At 46.4% G+C, this 27,671-nt stretch overlaps 1 protein-coding gene across 4 annotated transcripts in view; it reads right to left on the reverse strand.

The window, feature by feature from the left end:
- ALPK3 (alpha kinase 3) overlaps positions 1-27,671 on the reverse strand; it is a 1,275,893-nt gene that overhangs the window by 486,632 nt on the left and 761,590 nt on the right. For all 4 annotated transcript variants that reach the window (XM_078685238.1, XM_078685241.1, XM_078685239.1 and 1 more), the window contains one exon: positions 291-3,069. In XM_078685238.1, coding sequence (XP_078541364.1) covers positions 291-3,069 — 2,779 coding nt within the window. The remainder of the gene's footprint in view (positions 1-290; positions 3,070-27,671) is intronic.

Below are 27,671 nucleotides of genomic sequence, written 5' to 3' on the forward strand. Positions count from 1 at the left end.
GCAAGGCACCACTACATGTGGCCAGGATTCTGACCATTCAGAGAAAACATACCAGTGCTACCAATAATGATACATACTTTACCTTATCTACACAGAGGAAGTCACATTAGCCTGGAAGAAGTTGAGTCAGAGGCAGAAATATAATTAACATTGTAGAAATATGATCAACATTGTAAATGGTAGAGTCCATGCCAATCATGTTTTCTGCTGTATGCAAAGGGGTGTGGCACAACAACATAAAGCCAATACCATGGTTATTCCACACAATGGACACAAAATCATGAACTTACCTTTAAAAGGATCATTGGCTTTTTGAGGTTCTCCTAAATCCTCCTTCATGTCAGCAAAAGAATCTTTTTCTTCAAGTTTGCTGCCCCCAGGAGAATTTCCCTCTGATGATTCAGCATACACTTTAGGTACTTCCAAGGTTGTCATTTTCCTTGCTTGACCTGGTGAACGTCTCTCCATAGGTGGAGATTGAGAAGCCATAGAAGTCTGCAACAATGCTTGATTTCTCCTAGACAGTCCTGGAGACACAGTTGGACTGTCTCTCTTTGTAGTGCCTTGACCAGCCGTAGAGTCCAAATTATTAGAATCTGCATCATCCAACTGCTTTGGCTTTGAAACATATAGTTTACGACGAGCACCCAAAGCAAGCTCATGTGGTGTTGCAGCCGGGATCATAGAAATAATATCGTCAGGTTTAGCCTTTTCAATTGCATCTAGTTGTAAATCAGAAGACACGTCATTAGTTTGTACAAATTCCATATGAGGGACATTAGCAACTACAATGGAAGGTACTGACAAAGATGTTACTTCAGAATCTAAAGTCACCTTCCCTGCCTGCTGCCTGGAGGATGAAATATCTGTAATTCTTGAAAACTGCTCTTTGTTGGTCATTTCGTCTGTTGTGATTGCTCCTGGAACTATGCAAGAAATTTCTACATCTGGAAATAACTCTTTATCAATCACTTCAGCAAATTTTCTTTGCTGCAAGACATCTACATTTGGAACCATTTCTTCGTCTGAGCTTGGTGTCATAATGCCAGATGTAGAACTTGAAGTCAAGGATTCTTCTTTTTGAATGCATGTGTCAATTTTACCAGTTTCTGCAATTGTGCTTGTTGCAGGACTTGAGCTTCCAGTACCTATGTCTAAAAAAAGGTTTTTATTTGTACAATGATCTTTCTCTTCTTTATCTACCTTAACGGTATCTTTTGGATCAACCTTGTTTTTATCAGTCTCATTCTTTGTGATATTCAAAAGCATAAGTAAAGAATTTTTCAGGGAGGCCACAAACCCACTATTCTGTTTTTCTTGGTCCGTGGAGAAATTATTCAAAACAACTTCTTGTGTACCTTGAGAAATAGATGGTATTGTTGCAGTAGGACTTACTAGGTTTTTTGTTTTAGAGGAATCTGGTGATAGCAAATTAATATTAAAAGCATTTTCGTCACTCTTGTGTGTGAAGGTAGGTGGCATCACAGCTTGTTTTTGTTTATTAACGTCTCCTTGAGCTACTTGCAAAGTCATTTCAACATTAAGGTCTTGCTCAGGCAATACGCTGCATTCTGAAAGCAAATCCATGCCAATATCTCTTTCTGCAGTAGAGGCCACCTCACTTGAACTTTTCGTATCCACCTCCTTCTTGACATCACGCAACAAAGTAGCTACACTATCCTGATGAAGATGTGATTCAGTCGGTACAGGAAATCCGGTGTCAATAAGGGTTGAGTGTGTTACTTCATCAACACAATGTGAAATTATTCCAGTTCTGACCTGAGAAGCATTCTCCATCACCCCCAATGATGTACTATCATGAGAGGTCGATAAAGATTTGTTCTTTATGGTAGGTAGATCAGTTTGTGAAGATAGTTGGTGATCATCTATCAGAATCTTACTGAATACAGTGAGAGTACCATTCGGCTGCTGATCTTTTATATCCTCAATCATTTCAACTTCATCAGGAAATCCAACCGTCTCAGACGAGCCAGCACCTTGGCTTGGGATACATTCTTTTAACAATGGTCTTAATGCATTTGTTTTCAGGTCAGTCACGTCTCCCATAATGTCAATACTGGGTGCTAACACTACTTTTTCTTCTTTTGCCCCTACCACGACTTCCACACCATCATTCTTCTTTAAATGTCGATTGGCCTCTGAGGAATATTCCATGCACACTATGGGCTTGCCCAATGAATTAGATGATGCCATTTTAGATATGTCAAGGAAATGCTCAGCTTCTCTGTAATCCACATTCACGGTTCCACACGCTTCGAGTTTTGAAATATGTGCACTGCTCTCTTTTTCAGCAGATTCTGTCTCCATGTATACAAGTACGTCAACAGCACGGTCGTTATTTACGTTGTCTAGCTTGTCTTTACTTAATGTAGGCTCAGACATTTTTAGGTCAGCAGCTGTAGTTCTTGGCTGAGAAGCCACAGATTTTGATTTGGAGCCTGGCATTTGAGCTTTCATTTGTGGCAAATGGCCTTCAAGTTCTGGCTCGGATTCTGAATGTTTTTGTCTTGGCATTGGAGCGGTGAGTAGTGGCAAAGAACCTTTTAATTCTGGTGATAGATCTGTTATGGATGGTTCAAGAATTGAAGTTTTCACTACGGGCACAGGCGTTTTAAGTTCACTTGGTGCAGAGGTTTTCTCTTTAAGTTCCGAGGCTGAAACCTTTGACTCGAGAACTGGAGCTTTTGTTTTGCGTAAAGGTGCTTTTGGTTCGGTTTGTTCTAATACAGGCCCTTTCAGCACTGGCTGAGTCATTTTCAGTTCAAGTTCTGGAGAGTTTGGTGCAGATGCTGAAACCTTTGACTCCGATACATGTCCTTTTAGTTTACGTGCAGGGGGTTTGGGTTCATTTGATGGAGGAAGGTTGGTTGTCAGTACATCTGCTGGATTTTTAGTTTCTAGGATTTCAGTTAGTGACACGTTTGATTCCGATGAGGGAGATTCTGGATGCATTACTTCTAAAACCGGAGATGCATGTTCTTCATTGTTGATAACTTTTTCAGAAATAGAGTTTTCTGTTAAAAGTGATGCAGACGTCTTGTTCACGCCCTGTAAATGCAAAACATATTGAGCGAGATTGTGGGCATAGTTTTTTCTTTGTGAAAAACATTTATTTTTATTTACGTAAGAATTAACAAAATGCAATTCATTTACTTGTTTGGTTTCCCTACCCAAGTACTGTAAACATCATGTGAAACTTATAAGATTTATCAAAATCACCAACTTAACTAAAAGAAATCTGGACAAATTGTGAGCACACGTTAATGATGTTGACGTGAATATGATCTGCACTTTGTAGCGCATAAAAATCTTCTGAAGCAGGAAAGTGCCAGAGAGCCAGCTGTCAAGATGTCCACACTGTGATAGCACTCTTCAGGTCTGGCACGCTATCTGGCATAATCCTCCTCACAATGATCCCCTTACCAGCAACTGGCTCTGGATGATACTGGAGAGGTACTCTGAAAAGCATTGAATGGCTCACTGTTTCGACTGATGCATGTGCTAATGCCCGAACGGAGACACTCCATCTGATCTCGCCGCACCTGACTCATGGACACCAAGTGGGTTCAAATTTCTGGTTGGGCCAGCATCTTGGGTGGCTCACATGGATCGCTGTGACAGACAGGCAGGGCTGCTGTGAACAGACTACCACAGACTCGGGGTGCTGTGCACACAATCATTTATTTACAAATATATTTACAATGCCAAGACAAAAAGATTCAGAATTCGAGCTAGAACTTGAAGGCTATTTACCTAAGAACGAGTGAGACTACTGCAGAGGCTTGAAGCACAGCGGTGAAGATAGGCTTCTCATGCCTCATGGCAGCAGCACCAACCTGAATAAGGCCTGGCGGGGCCCTCCGGACACAGGAAACCACGTGTGTGTGTTTGTGTGCGGGAGGATTTTCGACGGGGGTTTGGGGGGGAGCGTGGATATGCTGAAAGGCAGGTGGGGTTGCTGCTTTGCACGCACTTTGAGGAGTGCTTGATGGCAAGCCACTCTGTGGACGTCACATGCCTTCAGGGTCGGTCTGGGTTCAATTTCTGGCATAATCTTGCTTATTTTAATTTTGCGTTTTTTACGTTACATTCCCATAACAATGCTAACTGTGCCAAGTCATGTTATTACCCGCCCCTCACGGCAAAATTGCAGCTATTCAGGACTTATTTTTTGCACTATTTTTTTTTTTTTTTTTTTAAAACCTTTATTTGAGCAAGCAGAAATGTACAAGGATGGGCCTACAACCACACGGGCCAGCCGCTAAAAAGGAGTAGACACATATCACATTGGCCCGCAGAGGTAACCGTCAATCAACCATGCAATACTCCACATTATATACAGGACCAAAACAGGTTTTATATATATGAAAGAACAAACATACAAAAAGGCGAGAGTGTATCACTGAAAGTCAGCCCAAGGGACGCTAGGGGGGGACAGCAGCGGAGGTGCAGTAATAATATCCTAAGCACTAAGGAGTATGGAGCGGGGGGGGGGAGGGGGGCAGAGATCAGGAAGAAGAAGGGGGGAAGAGCCGGTGACACCAGCTCAGTCCCTATATGAAGATTCCGGGAACGCTAGCCTAGGGAGATAGGGTAATCTCGATAGTGTCCACAAGGGGAGGAGTACAAATGTCGCCACGGTATTCGTTCCATTGACCCCACACCTTCACCCATGCCCTGGGTCTACCCCTGGCCACATAAACAGTTTTCTCACGGAACATGGACCAATCCATATTATCCTCCCATTGCGAGAGGGCAGGGGGCCTAGAGGCCCCCCAGAGTTGCGCAATATCTCGCTTCGCAATCATATAGCCCAGGGTGGCCCATCTAGTCTGTGCCACCGAATAGTCCGTGGGCTCCCAAACATTCAAAAGACAGCGACGAGGTTCCGGTCGCAAGGATATCCCCGTCACCACAGTCATCAGATCAAGCACGGCCACCCAATAAGCAGCCACCATCGGGCACTCCCAAAGAATATGCAGGAAAGTAGCACGCAAACCACATCCACGCTTACACAGTCCATCGGAGGAAAAGCCCATCACCATCAGTCGCGGTCCCGTCACGTACACCCGATGAAGGATCTTCAATTGGACCAGACGGAGTCGAGCCGGTATAGCCACCTCCTTCGGAGAGGAGAGGGCCGATTGCCAATCCTCATCATCAAGTTCCAACCCATCTCCCATCCACTGTTCCCGAAGTCGGGCCAGTAAGTCAGTCCGATTGTTGATCAACTTTTTATAGATCAGGGAGATAGTGCTATCAGGAAGATGTCCGTCAAGGATACGGTCTTCAAGTGGGGAAGAGTCAGGCGGAATCTCACCAGGAGCAAACACCGAAACCAAAGCGTGCCTGATCTGTAAATAACGAAAGAATTCCCGACTACTCAGGCCGTAGTCAGCCTGGAGGGCCTGAAACGGGCGCACAGAACCCTTAGAATATACATCCCCCACTTTAGAGATCCCAATCAAGTCCCAACGGTCAAAACCCTTGGAAGACCAAAGACCGCCCAGACGTTCTGAAGCATAAAGCGGCGTCGCCAACGTCAAGCGATCCTCCCAGCCCAGGCTCACATTCGCTGCACGCCACACTGTCAAAGCAGTCAAAGTAGGTCCCACAAGATGGCGCCCAGCGGAGCGAGAATAGAGTACTCTATTAAAGTCACCTCCCGGAAGCTGAAATTTATCCATCTCAAACGCCGGATTACGACCCGGAGAGAACATAGCGTGATTAATAGCGGACAGATGGGAAGCCCAGTAGTATCTCTTAATATCGGGGAGCGCCATGCCCCCATCGTACCACGGGATGGAAAGTTTCGCGAGAGCAATGCGCGGTCGCCCGTCCCAAATAAGTTGCCTCTGAAGGCTCTCAATCTCCCGAAAATAGGTCTTGGGGATAGGATCATAATAATTCTGGAGAGCGTAGAGAAACCGCGGTAGTGACATCATCTTAAACAGGGCCGCCCGACCCAGTGGAGACAGGGGAAGTTTGCGCCAGCGGGCAACGTCCAAACGGAGCCTAAGCAACGGGGGAAGGAGATTACGATCAAAACGAAGGGACGGATCCAAGGTAACGAAAACCCCCAAGTATTTGAAACCATCCCGGACCACCTGAAGAGGAAGTCTACTCGGCAACGGAGGCAAGATACCAGATAAAACGTATACACAGGATTTAGACCAGTTGATGACGAGGCCTGAGTTAGCGCCAAAGGACGCAAGAACGTCAAATAAAACAGATAAAGACTTGCGAGGGGAAGTAAGATACAAGAGGATGTCGTCCGCATAAAGCGAGACGCGGTCTTCGAAGTCCGGGGCCCAACGAATACCTTTAAGGGACGGTTCCCAACGGAGCCAGGCCGCCAACGGTTCAAGAGCGAGCGCGAACAACAGAGGGGACAAGGGGCAACCCTGACGGGTACCCTGCCCAAGGAGAAGGGGGCCGACACTCTACCGTTCACTACAACTTGCGCCAGAGGTTCCGCGTACAACAGCCTAACCCAGCTAATAAACTCGCACCCGAATCCAAATTTCTCAAGTGTCGCCCATAAATAGGGCCACTCCACAGTATCAAAGGCCATGGAGGCATCCAGGGACGCCAAAATGGCCGGTTCAGTCAAAAGCCCCGCCCTCGCCAGCGCGCCGTGGAGGCGACGTAAATTCAGAGCAGTGTTGCGATGCGGGATAAAGCCAGACTGATCCGGATGGACCAACTCCCCAAGAACCGAAAGGAGACGGGTCGCCAAAAGTTTAGCCAACACCTTAGGTTCAACATTTAATAGGGATATGGGCCTATACGAGGAACAGAGGTCACGCGGTTTACCCTCTTTGGGAATGACGACGATTGTCGCCAGACGCTGATCATAGGGAAGCATGTTCCGCTCACGAGATTCTAGAAACATGGCGCGGAGATACGGCGCCACCTTATCGGGGCGTAATTTGTACAACTCAATAGGCAAACCGTTCGGGCCCAGTGCTTTGCCCGAACGGAGCGATCGAACTGCATTGGCTATCTCATCATTCGTAAAAGGGGAGTCCAAAGCAATACGGTCCAAGTCGGTGACACAGGGCAAAGTGATATCACGCAAAAGAAGGCGGGAGTCGGCAACATCCCTCACAGACACGGGAGCATATACCACACGGAAATATTCCGCAAAACGATCAACAATGGCGGTCGGATCAGTCACATTCTCACCACTCGCAGACTGAATCACGGGCACCACACGATTAACTCTTTCCTTCTTGTCCAACCACGCTAAGAGTTTGCCCGCCTTGTCACCCACATCGTACAATCTGCCCTGCTGCTCACGAAACATCACCTTTGCAGCGTCAGTGACCAGAGATTTATATGCAAACTGTTTTAGACCCAGGGCATGGAGTTTGTCAGGCGTGACACCAGATTCCAACTCGTCCTCCAAAGCAGAGATCTCCCCCTCAAGGTCCACCACCTCCTTCCTCCCTGCCCTCTTAGCTTCAACAATCAAGGAAAGGGCCTGTCCACGAATCACAGTTTTAAAAGCTTCCCACAGGGACACAGCCGAAGAGACCGACCCCTCATTTTCCAGGAAATATGCATCCATGGACTTGAGCAAGAGGGTACGAGTCTCAGGGGAGGAAAGATACCAAGGGTTAATGGGAGCCACTCGGCCCGCCGCCTCTACCCCAACCTCGAAACGAAGCCAGAGCGGCGAGTGATCAGAAATACCCCTCGGCAAGTGTAAAATCTCACGAACCGCCGATGATTGGGCTGCGGGCATCAGGAAATAATCCAGCCGGGACAGACTGCCATGGGCCCCAGAATGGAAGGTGTATTGGAGCTGAGTAGGATGCAACAGTCGCCAGCAGTCCACAAGGCCAAAGGTATCTAAAAACCCACCCAACCACTGCTGAGCCTGCGGGGTATCTCTAGGGGGATGGCGATCGTGAAGGCCGGAAAGCACCGAATTAAAATCACCGGCAAGAAAGAGAGTGCTATCAGGGAGATCCAACAGAACACGGCCCAAGTCAGCAAAAGTAGAGGCCTGCAAACCCGGGGGAACATAAACATTGAAGAGAGATAGGGTGCGGCCTTCATATCTACCCACCAGGACAGTATATCTCCCACGGTCATCATGAATCACCTCATCGATAGCCAGGGGGAGGGAGGTTCGAACAAGAATACCCACACCCCTAGATCCGGAGGTAAACCCTGAGTGCGCCACAAGGCGGTAGCCCCATCTATTCATTGCATAACAAACATTACCAATCAAGTGGGTTTCTTGCATGAAAACAATGTCCGGTGACAAACGTCGTATACATTTTAAGACCACACTGCGCTTAATACGATCTCCCAGGCCATTAATGTTCCAGGAAAGAAATTTCAACCCTCTACCCCCCATCCCAACCACCCGAGCCAAGACCCCTCGTCCATGAGCTAGACATCAGAAACAGCAGCAAACACAGGAGCAACTCGCCTTGAAAACAACACACAGAAAAGAAAAAACTTCCCAACCCCCCTCCCCCAAACTGAAGAGAAACACCCCCCACCCTGCACCCCTGCAAAAAGCTAAAGAGCCACCCCAACCTGCAGTGTGCCTGTCGCCCAAGAACCCCTATTCTACACAAAGACCCCGGAGGAGGAAAGGTCTCCGTTCCATCCACCCCCCCGACCTCAGCAAGAACAAAAATAACAAACGAAAAGACAGAATGATCACAATGTAGAGGGACGCCGGCCAACACTCCTGAGAATGTATTCAAAATAAGACATAAGAGCCGAACAGTTAGATCTCCACACCACCTTCGGCACCGCCAGGGTAAGCGGCGGAGTCTGTCTCAGGAGGACGGTCAGGCAATGAGTCCAGCCAGTCATTAACAGCATCTGGCCGATCAAAAAAAAGGGTACGTTCATTGTATTCAACCCGGAGTCTAGTGGGAAAGAGCATGGCATAACGTAGGCCCCGATCCCGGAGACGTTTCTTGGCACCACGAAACTCCATACGTTGTCTCTGAACCTGTTGGGAAAAGTCCGGGTAAAAGTTCACCGTAGCATTCTCAAAGGCCACCGGGCCCTTCACCCGCGAGGCCTGCAGGATAGCGTCCCGGTCTCTATAATGAAAAAGCTTCGCTACAATGGGTCTCGGCGGGGCTCCCGGCTTGACTTTGCCCCCTGGAACACGATGTGCACGTTCCACCGTGAAAAATTTTGTGAGACCAGAAGGGGCCAAATGGTTCAAGACCAGATCCTCAACCAGGAGATCCACCGAGTGGGGTTCAGGGTTTTCCGGTACACCAACCAGGCGAACATTGCAGCGACGCGCCCTATTTTCAAAGTCCTCCAGGCGACGGGTCATGAAGTCGTTCCCCCGACGGAGATTTCCAATCTCTGTTTGGAGCTCCGAGACGTCATTCGTAAGGCTAGAGGATTTAATATCCAGGGATTGTACCCTCTCATTCGTCTTGCCGAGATCAGCACGAATCAGATTCACCTCAATAGCCACGGTGTCAAGTTTGTGGGCCAAGGCCTCGTACTGTAGGCCGATGGATTCCCTCACACCCGAGATGGCGCCCATGATATCCTGTAAGGAGGGCTCCGCCGACTCCTCCAAAATTCGTTCGGACGCAATACTAGAACCAGGCAGGGCAGCTCCGGGGGACCCCTTAGAATGGGTATAACGGTCCATGACATTTGATTGAACTGGAGCTCCGCGCAGAGGTGTTTTCGTCTTGCGCGTCTCTCTGTCCCCTCTGCCCGCCATTTTGAAGATGCGTCACAGGACAAGCCACCAGGTTCGACGGGCCCGACACCCAAAGTACAGGATCAAAAGTACATAAAAAGGGGGCACAACTCGGGTAGAGGTCGCCAAACCAGCAAATAGGTCACATGAAAGCCCAACAGCCGATCTGCCTCCAAGTCTCAGTCGCAACACGACATCCACATCCGTGGCCCAAGTCGGAACGGAATCGAAACCGAAACTTAGGAAGGGGGGACCCACAAGGCCAGATCTCCTGCCGTTGTTGTTCAATTGCAGGACGGCTACAGTACCGCACCCCGTCCCGGGCGCACCTCAAGGGCGGAGCCCAAAAGTTCAGAGCACCATATCTCAGGAATACGAGATCCAAATCGATTTCTGAAAAGTGCCAGGGTAATCAGCCAAACGTCCCCTACACGAATTCTTGCAAGAAATCAGGATTCAGCCAGGATAAAATGTCGGGAGCGGCGAGGGTCCGGAGAGCGCTGTGCTCAAGCGGCCATCTCGGATGCCCGCCAAGCTCCTCCCCCCTTTTGCACTATTTTGTTTGCGCCAAATGCAAGGGCGCTTTATGCTAAAATGTAGCAGCTCTGCATTTCGTGTAATTTTATGTAATTTTTTTTTTACAAAATTTGGCACAATTATTTGAAAGCAAAACATGCGAATTTTACACAGCACTACTAATGGGGGATTAGTGACTTCTTGTTTTCCCTTGGTTCCAATTGATAATTATCTCGGGCGTGGCCATGGTTAAAATATTTTTGGTAAATTGGTTCCATAATATTTTTGATAAAAGGAATTGCCAAGTCATTGAGTCTTTGCAAGTAGAAATTACGAAAGCAACCCTGAAACGGCAACCATTATGTCTTTTATGGGTGGGGGATTTAAACGGCACAATTTGCAAGTTTAATTCTCAGGGTGTGTGTGGGCTAGAAGACATGTAGGAGCAGCCCCTGCCTCATTTTACTCATTCTCCCTAGGGCGATGCATTAAACTCTATTTTTATGGCCAATGATCTAAGTTTTTTAAATAACCATGGTTCCATGCCTTCTTTGGATCAACCAACTTTTACTGATGGAGGCAGAGCTTGTTCGACTGACATGTTGATGTCAATGTACTTCACCACTTGGGTCCAGAATTTTAACGTTGAGCCAAATTGTGCGAGTGACCATTACCCTATTATTGCTTACTTTGATTTACAACTAAAAAGAGGATGCAGCGATAATCGCCCAATTAATTTTAACCCCAACAAAGGTAGGCTAAACTGGGGGCACATAAACCTGTTAAAATTTGAGGAAGAAACCATCAGAACTAATTTTAACTTAATAGATAGATGTCTACAGTTTGATTCTTCCCTGACAGAAGTGGTTACGGCGTTTGAGAGATTTTGCTGCAATGTAGCTCAGAGGCTGACTACGAAGGTTACCCAACAGCAACTGTTGGAGGTATGCTGGTTCACAAGGAACTTAAAAATGCTTTACGCATTACCCCAGTGACAGGGAGCAAATCAAAGCCACAAGGAACACATACAAAAGGGTGATTGAAGTTAGGAAAAGGGAATTAAGGAAGATGGCATGGGAGGACCTGGAACAGGCTGACTCACTAAAAGATTCAAAAACAATTTGAGAAATCATTAACCACCTATTTTTTACTCAAGAGTTGAGGCAGATTGATTCATTGATCCTAGGAGAAACATGGGAAGGCCATTTTGAAGGCATTTTTAATCCATTACAAAAGGAGCTAGAAGGTAAAATAGAGGAACTAGCTAATGATCTCACTTTAGCCATATAATTAAGCTTATCCATTACTGTGGACGAGGTGGAGGTTGCGCTATTTATTTATTTATTTAAGAAATTTATAAAGCGCTCGGCTACCCCCAAGGGGGTGTCCCGGCGCTAACGACTGAAATTCAGAAAAGAAATAACAAGAACAGATTATTAGGAGGAGAACAGCCACGTCTTAAGTTTGCGGCGAAAGACAGATTCAGTAGGGGCAAATCTTAAATCCAAGGGAAGTTCGTTCCAGAGTCTGGCCGTCAGGACTCCGAATGCTCTTCCGCCCATCCTAGAGAGACGGAAACGTGGAACAACCAGAAGACGAAGGCTATTAGATCGTAGAGATCTGATGGAATGAGAGAGGACAATCCGTTTTTTCAAATAATCTGGACCAAAATTATTCAGGGCTCGGAAAGCAAATGTTAAAATCTTAAAATGGATACGACGAGTAACGGGAAGCCAATGAAGTTTTTTACGGTAGGATGCCACTGACTGACGATAAGAGATATTACCGATGAGTCTGGCCGCGGCATTCTGCACAATCTGCAGGCGTTCAATCTGGTACATAGGGGCGCCAGCGTAGAGACTGTTAGCGTAGTCCAGGTGAGAAGTGATTAACGCCTGGACCACAGTTCTACGAGCATTTAGAGGGAGGTAAGGAAAGATCTTTCTCATCATACCCAGTTTCGCAAAACAAGCGACGGTAGTTTTGTTAATGTGGGGGATACAGGAGAGGGTGTTATCAAACTGGAAACCCAGGTTGCGGACTGTGGAGGCTGGAATAGGCGGGGGGTCAAGCACAGTCGGCCACCAAAGGCTAGGGGAAATAGTAGTTCTCTGATTGAAGAACATTACCTCCGTCTTGCCAGTATTAAGTCTGAGATGGTTGGTAGTCATCCAGGTACATATATTATTCAGACACTGGCGGAAGTTGGCAAACCCAGGGTCAGAGTGATCCTTAAATGAGAACACAAGCTGTGTATCATCAGCATAAGAGATCACCCTGACACCCCAAGATTCCACCACATTAGCCAGAGGGGCCAGATAAACATTAAACAACAATGGGCTCAGGGCCGAGCCCTGGGGGACACCACAAAGAAGGGGCTGAGCCGCTGATTTAAAAGGTCTGAGAAAAACCCTCTGAGAGCGATCTTTCAGAAAAGAAGCAAGCCATGCCAGCACCATGCCCCCAATTCCCGCCTGACTAAGGTGAGCCAGTAGTATTGCATGTGAGACGGTATCAAAGGCCGCGGACAGGTCGAGGAGGACTAACATAGCTTCCTCGCCCCTGTCCACGCACTCTCTGATTGTCTCAGAGACCTCCAGAAGAGCTGTCTCCGTACTAAAGCCCGTTCTAAATCCTGATTGGGAGTCATGGAGTAGCCGGCTAGCTTCCAGATATTCTGCCAGTTGGAGTTGCACAGCTTTCTCCAGAATTTTAGCTAAATTGGGTAGAAGGGAGATCGGGCGATAGTTATTAAATTGGGAAGGGTCAGCGTTTGCCTTTTTCAAGATAGGGACTAACATCGCCTCTTTCCACAACGAGGGAAATTGGCCTGATTCAAGAGAGGAGTTCCAAATAGAAAGGAAAGGATTGATCAGTACGGGAGCTAATATTCCCATCATTTTAGCAGGGATAAGGTCAAGGGGAGAGCCAGATTTACAATGGGTGATTAATTGCAGTGAGGACTCACAGGTCAACTCCTTAAAGGATACGAAAGAAGAAATACCCAGCTCTACCTCTCTGGAGGTCAGGAAGGATCCCTCCAAGGGAAATGCCGATCTAATAGTCAAGATTTGCTCCTGGAAATGGTCCGACAGACCATTGCATAGGGCTTGACTGGCCACAATCTGAAGGGATAGGGCGGAAGGGTGAGTGAAATCTTTTACAATTTTAAAAAGAGATTTAGAAGAATTCTTGGATTTCTCAATTTGTAGAGAGAAAAAATCTCTCATTGTAGATCGTTAAGTTTGAGAAATTTTCTTAAGGCGACTTTATAGACGGATTTGGCCTCCGGGTCATAGTCTTTCCGCCATTGACGTTCTAATTTTTTGCATCGGCTCTTTTCCTCCCGGAGGGTCGAGGAAAACCAAGGAGCCGACGGGTGAGATCTGGCGGAAGTAATAGGTTGGAGAGGTGCAATGGAATCAATGGCAAGCAATAAGGATGAGTTAAACTTTGAGACCCTTTCATCAATATTGTTAGTCATGGGATCCACAAGGTCGGGGAGCAAGGGGCTCAGGGTGGCGCAGGTAACTTTGTGCCATTTTGTCCCGAACTCCTTATTGAGTGCAATAGGCATGGGTGCCATAGTAAGGATGAGATCAAAAGGGAGGAGATAGTGATCCGACCAGGTAAGGGGGAGGAGTGGCTGAAGCCTGATATCCAGATTCCCTGTGAAAATCAGGTCCAAAGTATGACCAGCTACATGAGTAGGGCCCTCAGAGGGCATCTGTTTGAAGGCCCCTGGTTCTGATGGGATGCCCCTAGATCTCTTTAAAAATATTCCTAGGCTCTGGGCACCTCTGTTTACGAACATCTTTAAAGCAGCCATAACTGGCCCTTTGCCTGCATCATGGGAGGAAGCATCAGTGGTCCCAGTATTTAAGAAAGGTGCAAGAAGTGATCCAGCGTGTTATAGGCCCATTTTGTTGATAGAAGCAACAGCGAAATTTCTGGGCAGGGTTCTCCTGGCTCGCTTGGAAAAGTGGGCATCAGAAAATGGGATTATGTGTAATATCCAATATGGCTTTAGGAGAGGGAGGGGCACAACTGAACAATGCCTTATTTATCCTTAATTATTATTAAGCCTGTAAGGCCCATGTCGAACTCAATCCATCTGGCCTTCATGGACCTATCTAGTGCTTTTGAAACTGTCAATCGAGATAAAGTATGGACTATAATTGAAGGCATGGTTGTGGAACAAGCATTAGTTACCCTATTTCACCGGCACACTCCGGCACTTCAGTCAAAATAAGGTATGACAGTAAAGGGGAAACAACACACTCCATTATGTCAACAAAGGGAGTTAGGCAAGGATACAGAGGTAGATTATGATAAAAGGTGTGAAGCATACCAGTGCCCATGCTTTTTGTACAATACACAATCAGAAGGGGGACTGTGTAAGTGGGTGCTATTAAGACAAACACAGGTATTTGGAGATAGCTGATGGTGTATGGGAATATCTTTAATACTTATGTTACAATATTTTGTGGATGATTTATGCTTCTTCAAGACTGTAATGGAGATTGTCTGGGTGAGCAATCATACTGTAGTATAGGAAAGGGATGTTTTAACACAGCATGGGACCCTCTAATTGATTTTCTTTTTTTGTTTAATTTGTTTTTTTTAAATGTTATAGTTTACATTACATCCGATACATCTGTTATTCAATTTAATTTACATTTTAACTGTACATCAACAATGCAAATATGGCGTAACACTCCTTTAGTCAGTATCGTCTGGTACAGATTCAGTGTATCAGCAGTTGGTGTAATATCTTGACGTTCAGATTTTGACTTTAACCAAGTTAAGGTAAAGAAAACATAACATTGTGCATTGCCTCCTGGAACATTTACTTTACATCAACGCATCACGTCATGTGTTTCGACCACTCCTACTTCATCTTGATGTGCTATCCCAGCCATCCACTTCGTCATTGTGTGACGCATGTTTAACTCTTTATGTCTGTCCATGCACTATGCTCATGATTTGAATGGCATACTACAAAGCGGGGTTGGGGGTAGAGGGGATTGATGCATTGTTGTGAGGGGAGGGCACAGTAGCTTCGGGTTGCTCCGTGAGCAGATACGCTCGATATAAATGCAAGATGTCCTTGGGACGAGATGCAGGTTGATGTAATATGGAGTCTATCTCGGTTTGCATGTTATAAAAAGACAGGCTCTGGAGCCAGGTCTCTCTTGTGGGACGAAACCAGTTTCCCCAGTTCACTACAATTTCCCTTTTGGCAAACAGCAAAGCCACGGCTGTAAGTCTGCAATAGCAGACCGGGAGGTCAGATACAATGCGCAGCAAGGCCATTCTGGGGGAAGGTACCAGAGGCATAGATATCATTAGCAACAATGTTTGAAATACCGAAATCCAGAATTCAGGTGAGCGGCACTTGGGTCATTGCGATGATTTGGACGGATCAAACTTGGCCATCTCTGCAGGGGTGTTGTATGACCTGTGGATGAATAGGAAGTAAAGGAGCTAGTGCCTATGGTTAGGCGACACTAGTATTATTTGTACACAACTGAAGGCCCAATCGTTGTCCAAGTGTGGGTTTTCTCTGTCCTCCTCCCCTATCATGTACTTGTATCATGAGTGGTAGACTTTAGTAATCAAGTGAGAGCCATGGGTGTCCGTTATGAGTAGCGTGAGGGGCAAAATGTTTGTGGGTGACAGCTGGTAGGATGGCATTACTGCATCTAAAGGTCCCCTCAGTATCCTTGGTGTACCAATGTTATCGCTTCTAATAAGAGGATCTCAGTGTGAACCGGCAATGGGGAATCACAAAGAGTAGGGAATAGGAGTGTCAGGTTCAGGATATGTGAAGGTGTCCACTAGATTATCCCGGGCTCTGGCCATGTCTAGGTTACCCTCCCCGTGTCTGGCTTCTTGTAGGAGCAATCTCCCCTCATACCCCACCCATTTCTCCACATCCCTCCTCCATGTCGTTATTAGGGGCCCTCCCGGAGCTTTCCAATTCCTCACGATTTCTTGCTTGGCTACAATAAACGCCAAATTCTGAAATGTACTCATGGCTTTGGTTTTGGCTTGTGTGTAAACTATCCTAATAGGCAATGTACTGGGGATTCAGGAATCTCTCTCCCGTAACAACCGCAACAGTGCATAAAACTCCAGGGGCAAGTCGTATTAGCCAAGTGAAAGTATCTCATAAATCGCTCTGGGGTTAAGTACCATCTGTAAAGAACAGAATAATTGATAAGCTTAAAGCGTACGTACCTGGACACCTTCAGAGTTCACTCTTGTATGGTGTCCCAGGCCTTGACCTCAATAGGGGTTCCTAGGTCCTCCTCCAACCGCGAGCTCAGGTGCTCCAGCAGTCGCTGGAGGTCCCCCTGTATTGCCTTATAAAACCATGAGATCGCCTTTATGCAGCCAGCGGAGAGGGCCATGTAATGGCAGGTTCGTACTGCTCTCGTCTCCGTGGCGGGATCTCTCCAGTGTTTCCGCAGCGCCGTCGTAAATAAGCACCCTGTGTAAGAGGATATGGCCTTGCGGTGTATCAAATTCTGCTAGAAATTCCTCAAACTGAAGCATCGCTGAGTACCAAAATAAATCCTGCACCTTTTTTGCCCCCACTTCCACCCAGGAGTCGAGTCCCCGCAGCATCCGTCATGGGGTATATCCAGAGAGCATGGTACCCCAATATGCGTTTTTTACAAGCATCAGTTCCAGCATCTAGAATTCACCTGCAACTCCTGTGTGGCATCAGGAGAGGCACGCTTCATCCTAAGGAATACTCAGGTAAGGTCAGTGAGGGTCAGTGCAAACGGATTTGGGGCTTGGTTGGAACCCGTCCTACTCATCATCAACTGTACCAATCATTGTAATTGGGCTGCTATGTAATACACTTCGAAGTCGCGGACCGCCAGTTCACCAGTTGCCATCGAGTGCTGCATCGTAGCCAGTGCTACGCGTCTTCGTCCTGTTCCCTATATGAAGGTAGTTGTTAAGGTTTCAAGTTCCTTGAATAGTGCTCGCAGGATCCAAAGCATGAGCGTGCTGAAGAAGTACAAGAGGCGAGGCAGTGCCACCATCTTTACCAAAACTCAAAGATAAAGACGTTTCCTGACTACACCAGAGCAGTCCAAACTTAACGCAACTTATATACGGAGGTCAAATAGAATTTAAAAGCCATAAACCTGTCCTACATGTGCTTGTTTCCCATGCTTCTGAAAGTGATCTTTGAAGGCAAAACTATATTCTGCTGGAGGCTGCATGGGACTGACTGACCAATGACGTATCCAACAGTCTACTTAATCTTACCAGACCTCCAGAGACGTCTCCCCCCCGGGTGCGCTGCCACATGGTTCTCTCCGTGATAAAGGTTCGGCCCGCTCTCGTGAGGCTCATGGACAGAATGTGGTCCACTCACCTTTATTAGGATCTGACGCATTAGTATTGCAGCTGCTGCCCCTGTTCCAAGTGTCACAGATTGAGGCAACGGCCCCTGACCTTGCAATACCTGCACTGCAGCCGCTTCAGGGGACTCGCTCCACATACACTCCGACAAGACACAAACTGAGGGCTGATGATGCTCCACGGCTCACCCAGATGCCTAGACCAAGAGGGAAACAAGCTTGGAACAGAACTGCACTTCACATCATATTTTATGAGATCCTTCCAGGAGGGGGTCCACCACTCCGCGTCTAATTAGCGTGATATTTAGGAGTTGTATTCTGGTTAAATGGGTGACAGATGCTTCAGGGGTGGAAGTATGGAGTGGGATATTGTTGGGGAGTTTGTTTCTTTCACTTTGTTTTTTTTTATTCGTTGTTCTACCAATACCACTAAGAAGCATCAATACAAACAAAGAATTACCCACACCTGCATGCAAAATAACCTGGTCTAGGCTCCTGCCAACCTCAGTGAGTGCCGAGGGCCGTCCTTACTTGCCATACCTTTCTTTGCATGCCTGTCCTAACAGATCTCCTATCTTGGATTGTTAACGGGCTGTTGGACCACCTTAAGCAGTCCACGGTCCTGCGCTACCAATGCCGCTTCCTTCAAGCGGTTCTGATGTTTCAGGAAACACACTTACCGGGCACCCAATGTCCCTTTCTGCTCTGATATGGCTATGACAGAGCTTTCCACGCCGGTTACGCCACGGGGCGCACGGGAAGTGGAAACCCTCCTTCACAGCACCTTTACCATGGTGGTTTCCCGAGTCCTCTTCGACATTCATGGCACATACAAAGCCCTGGAGGGTAGAGTGGAAGGGCAGGGCCTAAATTTGCTTTGTTACTACACCCCTCCTCTGGTTGGTGGGTCCATTCTTCAAACTCTGAAAAATCTTGTCCTAGAGTTTTCACCCAGGGCCATGGTGATGGTTGTAGGAGACTTTTACGCTGTCCTAGATCCCTACGTGGACTCCAAGGGCATCTCCTCAGGAAAAAGGTGCACTAGTGTCTGCCAACTATTCATATGGGTAGATGCTCTTCGTTTATGCAACATGTGGAGTCTATAGCACCTGTGACCATGACAATACACAAATACATAAGCATGCTTAGACATTTCAGAGGTACAGATCCTCTCCAAAAGAATATCCGAGCCCTCTCCCACACTGTTCCACCTAGGTTCAAATGCCCCCCACCAACAACTTATCTGGCACCTCAATGCCTGGCATCTAAAGGACCAGTACTGCTCTCACATACTTTCTGAAGAATTGACGGAATACTTTCAGATCAATCGACATATGGTTGAATAACCAACACCATCTGAGAGTATGCTAAAAGTTTCATAGTGAAGAAAGAAAAAGACAGGCTCCAGCGCAGCGTGACTCTGCTGGGGCTCAGACACTGCACTTGGAGGTGCAAATTACGGATGACCCAGCTGGACCTCCTGTCAACTTGCCATTACCCTTGCTGAGCTACGGCATATTTCGCTAGAGAACGCATGTCAGATTTGGCGTACCTCCACAAAGAGGGTCTATGAACAGGGAGACAAAAATGGCAATCTACTCTACTGACTGGCCACTAGGCCTCCTGGGTAACCCCTGAAGTCTTAGACCCTGAGGGCATGCCACTCCGTACCACATCAGTAATAGTACAGGCCTTTGTCTAAGGCTCTACGCTGCAATTACTAGGCTGAGAGGGCTTCCTTGCCGCAGGCCATATACCCATACCCACGGTATCCTAAGCTCTGCGGTAAGAGCTGAACCAACCGATTACGGTCAAAGAAATTATGTCGGCTTTCTCTGACTTACCCACAGGGAAGCTACCCGGCCCAGATGCCTATCCCACAGAGTTTTATGGAGCATATAATGATTTTCTCTCTTCGAATCTGCTTGCGCTTTACAATGAGCCTGCCAAAAAGGGAAGCTTCCCAGGGGAACTTGATCTGGCTACCATTATGGTCATCCCCCAAGCTAGGCTTTGCCCCAACACTTCTGCTGCCTATTGATACTTTGCCTTGATCAATGGGGAATTCAAACTATTGGCCAAGATTCCGACCACCTGGTTAAAGAGTGCTCTGACCACTCTTATCCATGCAGATCAATGCATGCCGGCTAGAGGCACTGCCTCAGAAGAGTACACGTCCTTGGGGCACGCAGACAGCTGCTGGCACGTTCGCATATCCTGTCATTAATCGACTTTGAAAAGGCCTTTGATATTGTTGACTGGACCTTCCTTTTCAAAGTCCACTGCAGAACAGGCTTGGGTCCCCACTTCTGCAGGGAACGTTAAATTGTTATACTCTGAACCATGTGCGTGGGTGCAAATTAAAGGTATGGTCTCTGACCCGATCCTTCCTCGAAGGGGAACCAGACAGGGTTGTCCCCTCAACCCCCTTCTCTTTGCCCTCGTTATCGAGCCGCTGGCGAGAGTTATCCGTTGTGATGCGGAAATTCAAGGTTGGAGGTGGGAGAGAGATCACGTAGATCGAAGTGCTTTATATGCAGATGATGTTCTATTATATGTGTCTAACCCATCAGTGATGGGCCCACGCTGCTTGCATATTTTTCAACCCTATGGAGAAGCCTCTGGCCTACGGGTTAACCACGCTAAATCTGTACTGGTTCCACTCCACCCCACTTGGGAATGTATTGAGTGGCAAACGTTCATTACCATGCAGCGCTTGTGCTTCAGATAAGTAGGAAAACCAAAAAGAGGAAAGTGGCAAGCATTTCCACTAAAAACATGCCACACATATTTAGAACACTCCTTTGTGGGCACTGACATGGCTAGATAGCCCAGCAGAGGTCACGATAATTCGCTAGAATCTTCAAGAGTATCTAGTTAAGAGAGGAGCTAATGAATTTATTAAAGTTGAAAGACCAGATCAGCAGGTTAGGCCTCCCGACAGACGATATGATTTGGACATCCAAATTGAGGGTGACATACCACGTACTGTTAAAGTAATATTCTGGGAAAATTTAAAAAATACCTATAACATTGCCTTGGCTGAAATGGATTGGCTGCCTGGGTTTGTGTAGGAAGGTAGGATCTGACTGCATAGTTACCCCCACTTTTCGCCTGGTGTTTTGCTGGTTTTTGACTAGTCTGACTGGGATCCTGCTAATCTGGACCCCGGTCTATCTGCTTTCTCCTTAAAATGTTATCCCATGTACTTAGGTACACTCCATGTTGGATAACGGGGTACCCTTGTCAGTCCCTAGTATATGGTGCACATGTACCCAGGGCATAGGTACCCCAGAGTCCTCCCATGGGCTGAAGTATGTATTATGCCACCCATGAGAGGCCATGCAACATGGAACTACAGGCCTGCCATTGCAGCCTGTGTACGATGGTTGATGCACCACTTACTTTAGTTATAGTTTTACTATATCTATAGGTCACTACACTTAAAACATATGAGACACCCCTATAGCAGGCCTTGACAATCCTGAAGGCAGGGTACTGGGTTTTACGTGAGAGGGTGCCCCTGCATGAGCAGAGCACACCTGCAGCCTTCGGAGACCATTCTCCCACGTTGACGGTGACGCAGTCAGACATATAGGTAGAGCTGCATTATATGCATGCGTAAAATGCTATCTCGAAATGGCTGCAACAAACCATGTCGTGTTTGATATCAAACACCTTGGAATCATACCTCCACACAGGTAACCGGTGTGGGAGATATGATTCCACCCTTCAGAAGCAAGCTTTGTGGGGTCCATGGTCTTCCCGGTACAAGCCTTCTCGACCCAGGCAGCACAAAATCGTTGCTGCCGACCAAAGACACATTTCTGCCCTCCTGCAGCTGAGCCAAGCTCGAGCACAGGAAGGCAGCACAATAGACATCCTGTCACAGGGAGGTGTGACTATCTCCCAGACAGGATTTAGTGTATTGGAGCTGGGTGGGTGAACTTCCAAAGTGCCTGAAAGTCTGCACGAGGGGCACATTGGTGTCCCTGTGCACAGTCCAGTTCAAACCAGTCCTGGGAGCCACTGGCTTCTGCTCTGGTGTGAAACTGGATAAAGGGGATGGGAGTAACCTCCCTCCTGTCCTTATCCTCCCCTGGGAGGGTCCCCTGAATCTGTCCAACCCTCTCCCATGGGTACAAAAGGGCTTACCTGGCTGTGGGACCCTAGATTCAATGTGGACAAGATTCTGATCAGGAACCCAGTGACCTTCGACTGTCTGGACACTCAAGACTTTGCTGGACTTCAACTGGGCCCAAATTCGTCTCCCTCTCTGTCCAAAGCATCGTCTGTGCCCGTACACCATACAGGCTCCATGTAGGACCTGTGGAGCATCAAGGACAACTGAAGTATCTCCCTAGGGGTGAAGGAGTCAATCCCCTGCATTCGCAGGCACCGAAACGCAACTGACTGGTCCGCTGATCCTGAGCTCCTGTGGACTCTGAAGGCTCTAGCAACACAGGAGGTAAGTTCCTATGTTCCTTGAGGTCGAGCTGCCCTCTCACTGAGTTTGAGGCCTGTATCCATCGTGGGGACTCCATAACCCGAACCCCTGTGCACCACGTACTTTGCAAGTGCATATGCTTGTTGGTGTTCCCCAACTAAATACATTGGGCTATCGATAGCCCCAACCTCTGCGCACGTTTCGTACAAAGGACTTCGACTTCCTCGCACTCTGTGCCCAGCAAGATGAGACTTTGTGAAACTGCTAGAGGTCCCCTAGCGACTCCTGTGCCTTAGGCAAATGGGTCCACTTGAGGGACAACACTGCATTCCTTGTGCTCCCCTTGCTGTGGTGAGTCCTCTGGACTTACTGGGCCTTCTTTGACCACCTCCGTGGGTTGTCACTGCAAAGGCTTGTTGGTGCTCCCGCGGGACACCGACTCCTCAAAATCAATCAACATATTTTATGGGACAGCTCGTTTGCAGATCCTTGGCGTCCTTGACGTCTCCTGGTCCCTGCAGCTGTAGAGTCAAGGTCTCCATCTTCACGCCTAAAGCACCCAACATCGGTGGGCATTTGTCTACTGAGCCACAGGTCACTCCTGAGTGACCCAGACTCTGTCACCTCTGCTCCCAGGTTCCTTCCATCAAGAATCCACCCGTGGGTTCCACCGGACACTTTTCTTCTTTCCAGCAGTGGCATTTCTTTGAAGACTCCCATTGAGAACGACAGCGGTTTCTGACGCCACTTCAGCCCTATGTAGCTGACTTCCCAGGGGGTAGGTAACTCTGGTACTTTGGTTTCCACGGGTTGGTTGGCTCTCCAACCTTCTGTGTTCCAAAGGGTTTCTTCGTAATCCACTGGGAAGGGTCCTTAAACTTTAAAACTGCAACCGCGACTCTCCCATTGAATTGTACGTAGCACGCAGTCATGTTTTCAGACTGCACCCGTCCTCCATGGGGTCCCTACTTACTCACCTTGGGTGGTTCCATGGGGTCCCAGTGATTCTACATTCTCTAGACACTGTCTTAACTCAAGTCGTGCTTCTTATACCACTATTTTAGTATATGGTTTGGTCTCTCTTGGAACCCACTGTGTATTAGCACTACTTATGATTGTTTCTGTGCTACAGTATTGTTTGCTTTGTGTTCATCTGCGTTTAGCAGATACTGTGAGTTATTTAAAGTGTGTTATAACAATAGATATATATTTTTATAACTGCTGTGTAGTTCACCTTTCATTTAACCAATGCTATAAGGTTGTATTCTGTTAAAACAAGCTGCTTAACATTCCTTCATGACTAAGCCTGAAGGCTGCTCTCCACAGCTACCGCTTGGATGGCTTTCTAAGGTTATCTTTGACCTCATAAATCATCATAAGGGTTGTTCGGATTGGTGCAAGGTGCCCACTTTAATTAGTTGACGTCATATACCAGGCCAACTTCTCTCAGTTTGTTAGAAAAGTTCCACAAGGGGAAGATGTCATTATTCCTTTCTTCTCAGTTCTTGGTCTTGACATTGTCAAACTAGTGTACACCGCTAAATCATGTAGGCTGGGATAAGGACTACCCATATCACATTATACCCATATGGTTCAGCTCACAAGTGCAACCACAATATCCAATAAAGCAAGAACCAAAACAGCCGGTTAGGGAAATTCTCATACAATTTGTGTATGAAGGCGTAGTTGAGCCTTTAATTTCAGCAATCAACAATCCACATTTCCTGTAGCCAACCAAATCATTTCTATGGTTTAGTCTTAGACTACAGACATTTATACAGTCACACACGGATATTTGCAATTCAAAATGCACACAGCGCAGCACTATAGTTTAACATAGTGTGCACAAGATGCACAACAACTTTGGACATATCCAATGGCTTTTTCTGCCAAAATACAATGCCTGAAAGCAGAGATTTAACAGCATTTAGTGCATGAGGAAGCCAGAGAAAATTCTGCTGTATTGCTCAAGGGTATAAGAACAGTCCTGGGCTGTTTTTTGCCTGAGTAACGTCAATTTTACATGAGACTGACCCTGAAGCATTGTCATGTGTTGGAGACATGTACCTTATGGACAATGACTTAAACACACACTTAACCAGAGTAGATTGAATTGTCTTGGGATACAATTTGTCAAATGAAGGCAAAAGCCTTACCCCACATTTCTTTCAGAAATTTGCCCTCTTGCAACCATCAAAAAGTTACAATCGCTTTTCGGCATTCTCAACTTTGGTAGAATTTACATACCAGACTATGTACAACGGGTTAAGCCGTTGTACGACTTAAACAGGCCTGAGTTTTCAGCCAAACATTGGACTTCAGAACAGACTGATATTCTAGGAACACTGCAAAGTGACACGATTGCATCTAGACACTTACACACTTGTGCCAACACAACTAACTTGGTGATCCACATAATTGCAGGATCCACTGGATGTACATATGTCACTGTTAGCAAGAGTGATACTGCACCGATTGCATATATATCACAATTGTATTCTAATGCTGAAATGTGTTTTGCATTGACACAAAAAATATTGACTGCAGCTCAGACAGCTATTATAAAGGAAAGGTGATGGCTCAGGGGAAACACAAAGAGGCTGTCACCAAGGCAAGCGTACCTAATGCAAAAGTCTTACATTCTAGATGGATACACCTCCTTAACAGCTACTGATGTTGAATATGTCTTTGACCCTACATTGCAAATGCAAGAGTTCCTCTAGTAAGAACATGAGTACCATGTGCCCATTGATGTTTTGCCTCTTGATCAGTATGATTACATAATATCTACTGATGTTTCAGCTCAGTCCTAATAAGCACCATGCAAAGATATTCAGCAGCTTTCGCAGTAGTTCGCAGCCTTGTGAATTCCAATAACAAAAAATATTTACACAATCCTTACGACATTGTACGGCTCAGCTTGCTGAACCTAAAGCTTTCATTTTGGCACTAGATAATACAGATCCTGAAATCCCCACATTTATAGTATGTCACTTATATAATTGTGTCCAGTCCTTTAATGAGTATTTTGATTATTGGCTCTTGAATGGAATCAGAGATTCTAAAGGAAATACTATCAAGCATAGATTGTTTTGGGGAAAGTTGGCCCATCTTAAATAATGTTTGCCACATGTTCATGTAATTCATATGTTGAGTCATCAGCGTGTTGAAATACAAGTTATAGGGAGTTCACTGGCTAATGGAGCCACCAGATCAGCAGTTCAGCCTGTTGTTGTTGCTGCAATAACTTGTTCGCATACAAGGGTGTGGATGAAAACATCATGGTTGCTGTCAGTGTTTCACATACTGGCACTCAATTACCAAAGGATTATCCAGCAAAACACCCCTACCTACTCAGTGCCCAAAACATACCTTTGGCTCGCATTCCCGTGGTAGGTGATTGAGTGATACCCAACCAGGACCACAGGCTAGAATTAATCATAGATGCTCTTGAAGGATTACCATGCACTTGTAGCAGCTACAGTTTCCATACTACAGAAACACTATTGGTGGCATGGTCTGTACAGGCAGACTAAACAATAAGTCCTTGGCTGTAACATTTGCCAGCAAGCTAAAAGTTCCACCACAGTTCGCTCACCGCAGACACCCCTTCTCATTTCAAACAAACCTCTTGCCTCTGTCAGTCAGTCAGTCAGTCAAATATTCTTTATTCGGTTTTTTAATAACCATAAAAGAGTACATTAAACATGCAGATAAAATAATGAATAAATACTATGTACATATAAATCAAGTCACAATAAAGTTAAAAAGAATCAAAAAACAAAGTGCCAACATGCAAGCATTAACAAAATACTATTAAGGACACCACAGATGTCCATCACATAATGCTGCAAGAGTTCAAATTCAAATGAGTTAATTGGGACGCTCACTTCATAGTGCTAATTGTGCTCACTGCGATAGAGGTTTCCCGCCGCCGCCAAAGTCATTGGGGGATAAGCGCTGGTCTCTCTGGTTTTGAGAGAGGAGGGCAGACACCAGAGACTACAACGCCCAGCACCCCAGGCGGCGGGCACGCCGCTCACGCCAGCTGCTAGCAGGCAGGAGGTGCTTAAAAGAGGAATAGGGCTCCCACTGCACGGGACACGCACGGGCGTTCGTGCCTGTCAGAGCCCGAAGGAGACCGGGCAGGGCAAAATTATTTTCAGCTCCCACATCAGAGGCCACCTTTGATAAGCGCACAAACTTAAAAGGTACTGTTTAAACTTGTGGTGCGTTGTTATTGACATTATTGACCCTACTGACTTTATTTATTGATTTTGGTATAAAGGAAGGAGGGAAAGTAAATTATGTCAAAATTAAAAGAGGGACAAGGGGTAGTTGGCACATTGGATGCGTTTTTTTTAAGGGCGGAATCTGCTCTCCTTCATGAAACAGAGTTAATAGATCACAGACTGTCTTTGGATCCCCATACTCAATCAGTCTGTACTAACTCCTGCATCTTAGGTCCACAGGTAAGTTTGGATGACTGTCAACTTCAACCTCAAACCAGTGTGCCACATTCATTAAGCCCAATGCCTAATAATGGCACGGTACAGATAATTGAAGAGGCTAGGCCAAATGTCGTAACGAGAGACCAGAGACTTAAGAATAAGGGTGGAGGGAGTGTGGTATCGCAGCAAAGGAAAAATAGAGACAGGTAGCAATTAAACTATCAAAACAGAATTATTTCTCATCTAAATCTCTGAGTGAAGAGTGTGAACAGATAGATAATGAACCAAGTTAAGAAGTCAACTTGTGCACAGTTCAAGTAGAGGAGCTATCTACATTGACTGTGCCAACATGGGAGGGGGGGCTTCTGGGTCAAATTGTAAGCATTAATATCAGTACATTTATATCCCATCTTACATAAGTTGACTGATATAGAGAATAGGCTACATTGTTAAGAAGAGAAAACCAATAATGCACCTCCATCACCAAGAGATCGCATGCATAGGCCGATCAGGACTATGGATGGGGCCGCTGGAGGGGATGCGCGGTACTTGATTTCCCCACCAAAAGTGATGTTACAGGATGGGTTAGATCAAAGGAGGGCTCATTTGTATGATAGTGAGTCCTCAATGCAGTCAGGGTCTACTCCGAAAAGAGATAAGGGCCACAGACTCTTCAAATTTGGAGGCGGTTGGTCAGGTATATGCCAAACCAGGAAATAGACTGCTAAGCCAAAGTACTTTTGTGACTCGGCAGATAGATAATTAAATCCTATGTGGCACTGATATTAATTTGCACCTTCCCCCACAAACTACACCTTACATTATTGTGTTAGCCATGTTCCTCTGTTGCCGTCTGCCCAGAGGGAACACTGATCTTCTCTGAGAAATAAGGCACTGCACTTTGAAAATATAAAAACAGGGTTTGATAACAGACTCATATTCTCAGAATTCAAGATGGCCCACAGGATTGGGTGGGTAGGTGCAACTAATAAGAACCTGGCAGGGGATTGTGTTGTGCTGACCTTTAGATCTCCAGGCCTGGTAAAATCAATATTAGACATTACAGCTAATGAATCGGTGAATATGCACACGATTTCTGTATTACCGCTGGGTTTTTTCTATCCACCACCCAAACCTGTAACTTA

This window comes from Lissotriton helveticus, chromosome 3_2, assembly GCF_964261635.1.
Source record: "Lissotriton helveticus chromosome 3_2, aLisHel1.1, whole genome shotgun sequence".
Taxonomy (NCBI): Eukaryota; Metazoa; Chordata; class Amphibia; order Caudata; family Salamandridae; genus Lissotriton; species Lissotriton helveticus.